The following is a 7,726-nucleotide window of genomic DNA, read 5'->3' on the forward strand; positions in this document are numbered from 1 at the left end:
TTCTTCACACAAATAGTAAAATCAATATTTATATTAAAAAATTTTAGTTGCAGAGGTTGCTCATCTTCAGAAGATGTAGCAAGAAAATAGTATTTTCTCATCTCACTAATTAATAAAAACAAAAAAAAAGCACACACACAGAAGCAAATTTTCCTTNTATAGTATGATGATCATTTCTGAGTTTTATCATATCATCTTTTACAAGAAAAATTCCTTGGCAATGCGGGCCACCTCAACGTGGTGCCAAGGTCCAGTACTTCGTATTCTCGGAGGAAGCCAAAAGCCAGCGTTGTTCTTTCGGAAGACTTGTTAGCGCTTAGGCTAAGGCGTTACACAACACCGGGACCAGCCGCGTCGTGCTGGGGCAGAAAATATATCCAAGAAGGTCCTGGGGTACGTAATCAGTGTGCCATCAGCAGCGGTTTCTTTTACATATTTCATTTTAGTGTGAATGCTGCTAAAAAAGGAGTGGTACGGACCCTAGAGATAGTAACAGCCATCTCCAGTGGCGGAAATTAGATTTGGCCGCTGAGGTGACTCAGAGAGACGAAAAAATAAAAATCCATGTTCTGCCACCTACAAGATCCATTGTAATTTCATTACCAATGCGTAATTCCTATGCCCAACGGTAGTAAAAAAAATAAAATAAAAACAAATTGTATTTATGTATATTTATGTATTATTCTTGATGGTCCGTTACATTGGAGTAACATTCATAAAGCCACGAAGAACAGAAAGAAAAACGTGGTGGTCTAATGTAGGGTGGGGGGCCCATTGGGTGAGGGTGGAAGGGGATATGTTTGATCGTACCCTCCTTATGTACATCAAGGCGGTGTGGGTGATTTTTTAAATTTGATGATGTTGTGGGAGAAGAAGAGGCGAACCGGCATTGCGAAGGAAAATATAAAATAATAGTAATAAGGATAAATAAAGAGGTAATATGTGTGGGTGAGAGTAATTGTGTGTTGATTCTGTTTGTAAAGGTTGACATGGTTCAGTAGAAAAATAAATTATAAAACAAATGATAATTGACGGCGTTGCGTGAAATCTCAATATGCAAAATTTAATATAAAAAAAAACAAAGCATCTCACCTGGATTTTATACACATACACAGGCTACGTGGTTGGGTTTCTTTACATGTAATTCAAAACAATTCTTTTTTTCTTATACATCACATCTCTCCTCACTTAACTTGATAATTGTAAGGAAAGGTTATTTTCGAAATCTCTTTCAGTAATCACCACTGCTACCCATGAGGGGTGGTGAATGGGGGAAAGAGGGATGTGCCACCAGTGTAGAATACAAAAATTAATTTAAAAAAATCACGAGAGTCTGATTAGCGGACATATATTTCTTTCCTTTTTACTTTCTCTACGAATAACAACAACATCAATGAGAGACGTTACCCGAGTGAAGTATAAAATTAAAGTTGTTTTTTTCAGAAGTATAGAGTACCGAAAATAGTACCCAAGGTATCAAGAAAAAGAAAAGAGCTGCTCCTATTATTGGTGGTAGTGGTGCAAGCTGATCAGAACATTTTATTTTTCTTTTTGTTCTCTTTGGGAAACCGTTTATGCATATTATGCGTATATACAGTTGAGATATATCTCTTACATGTGTTTTTTCGGAAGGTGTGCTACATCAAAGTGTGCACTACTCGGGTCCGCACAGGGGTCCCGCAACTCTTTAAAATTCTTTTGCCGTCTCTCTTCCTCCAGTCGCAGTTGTTCTCCCAGTCTCTGTTGCTGTCGCGATGTGCTTTTCATGTTACTTACCATGATGTCCAACATGCGGTGAATATCAGCTGCCCCTTCTCTTTTTATCATCTCGCGTTTTTTGTACAATCTCTCTGTCCACTTTTTCCACAAGAGAGTAACATAGGAAGCCATAGCAGATCCCTTGCAGAGTTGACTATTCAAAATACGTTTTGTGCGTAAATTCGTTGCCACTCTCTGAAACAAAAGACGTGTAGCTCTTCTATTTCTCCTTTCTTCCTCCGATCGCAAATGTCGAATAACTGAAGCCATCCATGGTGCCATTGGTTGTCCACTTTGCAAAGACTTTGCGGTTTTTGCGTATGGTAGGATATTATAGTTAAAAAATCTATCAAAAGAATTTCCTCGTAGGCGTGAAGCTGCCCAACGGATCTTATTCCGCACTTCATTCCTAGCCTCTTCAAGTGCTCCTTTAAAATCATAGTGGTAGACTATTGGAGCCATATTTTCAACACCCTCTGCTTTTTCACGGTGTCTGATGGCTTTCAGATACTCCAAAATATTTCCTTTAAATCTCTTGGGGCTAATAGGAGGACTTTGACTGTATTGTGGATACACTCCCAACGACTGGTGATCAAAGGGGTTTACAAAAGCAGTATTACCATAAGGGTTTGTGCTCTTGAGCACGTTCATATGCATTTGTCTCCATCTTCCATCTAATCCCACTTCACCCACAAATCCAAATCTTTTTCCTCCTCCTCTTCCACCACTTGGAGACATACTTTCATTATCATCCCCAAGATCTTCGTTCCCAGACCTTTTCCAAGTACCAAAGTTACCACCCTCATCTGAGTATACGTAATTATCTGTTAATGCATCTCCTTCCAAAAATTGTGAAGTATGTGTATAATCGCTTAATGCTGTTCCAGACATTGGATTATTATTCTTGTTGTTTGTATATTCCTTTCCTTCTCCTGGTGTGTACTTGGACAGTGTTGCTGACGTCTTTTCATTCATCGCACCACCCCCAGTAATATGACGAGTGTTGGTTGATGGGATTGACTCGGCAGTTTTCTTTCCTCCTACTCCTCTTCCTCTTTCTCCTAATGAGTTCACTTGTCGGAAAAGGGATGCAACTCCACGTTGGCCATCTAGTGATTTCTCTGATTGTCCACGGTATAACAAAGGACGCCCAGGATCGCGTCGAGCTTCATCGTGCTTATCCATCTCCATTTCCCTATTTATTTCCTCTTTTCCCTCTTCTCCCATTTTTTTGTTTTTCTTCTTTTTTTCTTTCGATTCTACATCCTCGTTCTCATGTTTGTCGTGAGTTTTAAGAATGGCTGCAGCTATTTGCTCTCCAGATGAGTTAACAATAATATCATAGAGTTGATTCTGTGCCCATTCCTCATCTGTTAAGCTAGATGAGGGACCTGAGAATTGCTGAAGAACAATACCTTGTTCCCTAAGTCGATCAAAAACAGTTTGTTGCACCATATCATTCACTACATCTCCTGCAATCTGTGAGGCTATTTTACTTTACTTTCTTCAGTAATAGAGTATTGTATTTTATCACTTTGCTCATACAAAACATTAAAACCTTCTTGTAACATACGAAATAGTTCATTTATTTCACTCTGTATAGTATGATGATCATTTCTGAGTTTTATCATATCATCTTTTACAAGAAAAATTCCTTGGCAATGCGGGCCACCTCAACGTGGTGCCAAGGTCCAGTACTTCGTATTCTCGGAGGAAGCCAAAAGCCAGCGTTGTTCTTTCGGAAGACTTGTTAGCGCTTAGGCTAAGGCGTTACACAACACCGGGACCAGCCGCGTCGTGCTGGGGCAGAAAATATATCCAAGAAGGTCCTGGGGTACGTAATCAGTGTGCCATCAGCAGCGGTTTCTTTTACATATTTCATTTTAGTGTGAATGCTGCTAAAAAAGGAGTGGTACGGACCCTAGAGATAGTAACAGCCATCTCCAGTGGCGGAAATTAGATTTGGCCGCTGAGGTGACTCAGAGAGACGAAAAAATAAAAATCCATGTTCTGCCACCTACAAGATCCATTGTAATTTCATTACCAATGCGTAATTCCTATGCCCAACGGTAGTAAAAAAAATAAAATAAAAACAAATTGTATTTATGTATATTTATGTATTATTCTTGATGGTCCGTTACATTGGAGTAACATTCATAAAGCCACGAAGAACAGAAAGAAAAACGTGGTGGTCTAATGTAGGGTGGGGGGCCCATTGGGTGAGGGTGGAAGGGGATATGTTTGATCGTACCCTCCTTATGTACATCAAGGCGGTGTGGGTGATTTTTTAAATTTGATGATGTTGTGGAAGGGGGCGAACCGGCATTCTGAAGGAAAAATAAAATAATAATAATAATAAGGATAAATAAAGAGGTAATATGTGTGAGAAAGTAATTGTGTGTTGCCTTTGTTTGTAAAGAGTGGCATGGTATTACAGTGATGTATACAGTCATTTTTGTTTATGGTTGTGAGTGGGTGTGTTTTGGATTCCAATTGTGGTGTTGGTATAAATATTATGGTGATGCATTGGTTTCTTTATTTTTTCTGTTTGGAGGTGTGTTGATTATTGTACAGTCCCTTTGTTTTGCTGATGATTTGTGGCGTACTGTTTGGATACCGTTTGGATGATGTTGGGCGTACACTGTGGTTTTGGTGTATTTGGGTGTTCAAACTGCCTGGTAATGGTTTTATTATAATGAGAATACAGACACTTTGTGTGTTGGAATACCGAGTAAGATGTTGGAGTGTGTGTAGAGACGTTTATTTAATATTGTTTTGATACCATTTGTTTTTCACTTCTTCTAAATTCAGGGTGTTGTTTCAATACCTGTGTAACTCTGGGTGTGTTTTATTGTTGTTCCCCTCATTGGGTTGTTGTTTGATCCCTGTTGTGATGTGTACTCTCTTTCTGTGTTGCTGTGTACCCACTGCCTTGTGTGTTAAATGTGCGTCTCTTTTCTCCTTTTCCTCTTCTTCCTTGTTACCACAGATCCAAGCAACTCACAGTGATAATCATGACAACGATGTTCGTCCAACTGCGCCGTGTGGTGTACTTGTTGGTGCTGTACCAATGCTGTTTTTGTGGAGTTAACGCCGAGGAGGAAACCTGGCTGACGAGAGCGGAACATCGGGTGAAATCGTCGTTGGAAAGAGCGGACTCGTTGCGTGTGCGTGGGGAGAGTTGTTTGAGTGGATGGAAGGAACAAGTAAAGGCAAACAACGACAGTTACAAGGCCGCACAGAAGACCATTGAGGGAACCAAAGCGCTCATCAAAGTGATAGAAAAGGTAACGGGAAAAGTAAAGGTGTTCGAGGGTTCTGGTAACAAAGATGTTTTAAGCGAAGTTGATAAACTGGTGGAGAGGGCGCGGAAGGAACTGGGGGATTCCAACAAGGTGCTGCAAAAGGCGAGGGCATCGGTTAACAATACAAAGCTGGTCAAGACGTTTTGTGTGGTCGAGCGTGAGAACCTGGAGGACGTCAAAAAGGAACTCGAGAATAACATATATTTCTATGATGAGGCTCTTCAGGATCAGTTCGGGGACAACAGAACAACGGACAACGAGGAAAAGCAGGCGAACCTCAAGCACGCACTCGAGAAGGTCACGGGTCTTATAAATGACATCAAAAAGTATGCGGGGGAGAATCAACTCTCCCTGTTCGATGCTGGAGTTCATATCAAGGCCGCTGAAGACGAAATTGGAAAGGCAACAGGAGGACTTAGGAGTCTTGAAGCTGAAGTCAAGGGTAAGAAGCAAACGTTTGCTGTGGACGAGGGGATGTTTAACAAAACCGTGGAAGGAATTGGGAATGCCTCAAAAGATAGTAAGGTCAAAACTAAAGGGATCGAACGGACGTTAACCGTTGGGGACTTCAACAAAACGCTGAGGGCAGAAATGGAAAAGGGATTTCAGCGTTTGGCACAAGAAAAGGTGGAACTTGTGAAAATGCGGGCTAAAGAAAGGGCGAGGGAGGAACAGGAGAGAAGGGCAAGGGAGGAGCGAGAGAGAATTGCCAGGGAGGAACAGGAGAGACTGGCCGCGGAAAAAGCGAGACAGGCCAAAGAAGAAAAGCAAAGGGTGGCCGCAGAAGAGGAAAGAAGGGCAAAGGAAGCAGCAGAAAAGGCCAAAAAAAAGAGGGACGGTAGCAACAGTCCTACATTGGTGCAGTGTTCCTTGTTGTTGATTCTGTTGTGCTTGCTGGGTTGCACTCTCGTGTGCTGATCGGTGTTCCCATGACACAGTTTCACAGTTAACCCTTGTTTGACTGGATAAGGATGCATTGTAAGAGCACTGTTTTTATTTATTTTGATTTCGATACATTTTTTTTCCTTTTGTGTGTGTTTCATTATAATTTCATTGCACATTATGTGCAGCTGTGTGTTTTTCTTTTTTGTTTCCTATACAACTTGTGTGATCCTTTTGTGCCCATGATTGTGTCTGCCTCACGCAGTCACACCTTTTATACATTTTTTTTTGGTATAAAGATTGGTGGGTTGTAGGTGTTTGAGTCTGCCCCTCTGTTGTGTGTTCCTTTGTGTGTTTGGGTCTGTTACCCACACCGCCCACGTAATGAAAACACATTTCTTTGTTCTCACCTTCTCCCTCTGTGGTGCTTGTTTGAGTGACTGCAACCTGCGGAGAAATGGACTGAGACTGTTCCGCTTCGGCTTCACGTAATGGGTCTGTTTTTCTTTTTGGGGTTGAGTTGATTTGCTGGTGTGGGTGAATGTTTTTCTCTGATGGGAGTGGCAGCTGTGATTATTGTATTGTGAGTGTCATTTGTGTGCTGTTGGTATCCTGTTGTTGTTTTTCTTTTCTTTTGTGTTTTTCTTTTCCTCTCTGTAGGCGTGTGACTTAGTGTACATTTTAGGGAATGCGGCAGTGCCTCTCTGATATGAGCATGTGAGACTGTCATTGTGTGTGTGTGAGCACTGTGAGTGGGAAGGACACTTTGTGTTGCTGGATCACTCCACTGCGGCCTCTGTGGGGTTTGTGTGTGAACGGCATGCTTCGCTTCGGTGGGGCTCGAGGGGCATTTTGCGTCCCGAGGCGCTGAACCTTGAGGCCTGAAATGTCATGCTCAGGGAATTTGAACTTGAGAGAAAAAGAAGAGTGAGGATGAGGGAAAAAAAGGATGAAACCCGGCAACCAGTCTACGTGCGCAATGCTCGAGGCTCGTTGTCGGGTTTTGCCCTTTTCTTTTTTTTTATCCCTCACCCGAGGAAGGGAGAGGAGAGGAGAGGAGAGAACACAACCCAAGGCGGGCGGCCAACTTGTCACAGCGTCTTGTGCGCAACAAGAAAAAGAGGGGTGGGGTGTGGCTCCCGGGGGTGTTTCACTTATAAAACGAGTGGGGTTGGGCATAGTGGAAAACTCTTGCTTTCCCTACTTCAACGCTGGGGAAGATGGGTTTGAAAGGTATTCCGCCAAGATGACCCTTCCCCGTTCCCCTCGTGACATGGTGTGGCCATTCAACCGCACCTTTTACTCGGTGGCACGCGGCGCCATGAACAAAAAGAACAAAGAGAAAAGGGATTCACCAAACCCCCATGATAAAGGCAAATTCCGCTATGATGATGTGTTAAGGCGTTCCGCTACTGCCATGTGTGGTGTGAAAAGGAAATCCATGGGAAATGCAGAAAAGAAAAATAAGCACAACAAGAACACTTTCCCCCATAAGAACATTTCGTCCCATAAGAACACATTCCCCCATAAGAACATTTTGCCCCATAGGTATTTTGGTTTGTTGGCACCCCACCGCCTGCCCCACCACAACAATGTGTGAGGTATGTTTGGCTTTTCCCTGGGAGATGGAAGTGCGTAAGCTGTGCGCCGCGGATGGACAGCCCTCATTGCCAAAGGCGAGCCGTGGTTCACTTCAGAGGCTCGCGGCACCTGCCCCAGGATGTTGGCAAAAAAAAAAGTTGAGGAGGGTACGGCACCCCGGGTTCCAGCGCCATCACTGA

The 7,726-nt window shown here is 42.7% G+C and overlaps 2 protein-coding genes across 2 annotated transcripts; one reads left to right on the plus strand and one right to left on the minus strand.

Annotated features, from left to right (window-relative positions):
* Positions 1 to 1,611: 1,611 nt before the first annotated feature.
* TM35_000651240 (uncharacterized protein) lies at positions 1,612 to 3,213 on the minus strand (the record flags this gene model as incomplete). Its single annotated transcript, XM_029031097.1, has 1 exon — positions 1,612 to 3,213. One exon carries the CDS (start codon positions 3,211 to 3,213, stop codon positions 1,612 to 1,614), a length of 1,602 nt encoding a protein of 533 aa, XP_028877628.1.
* Positions 3,214 to 7,393: 4,180 nt separating this feature from the next.
* TM35_000651250 (uncharacterized protein) lies at positions 7,394 to 7,726 on the plus strand (the record flags this gene model as incomplete). The annotated part of the gene is made up of 1 exon (XM_029031098.1): positions 7,394 to 7,726. One exon carries the CDS (start codon positions 7,394 to 7,396, stop codon positions 7,724 to 7,726), a length of 333 nt encoding a protein of 110 aa, XP_028877629.1.

This window comes from Trypanosoma theileri, assembly GCF_002087225.1.
Source record: "Trypanosoma theileri isolate Edinburgh chromosome Unknown TM35_Tth_65_V1, whole genome shotgun sequence".
Classification (NCBI taxonomy): domain Eukaryota; phylum Euglenozoa; class Kinetoplastea; order Trypanosomatida; family Trypanosomatidae; genus Trypanosoma; species Trypanosoma theileri.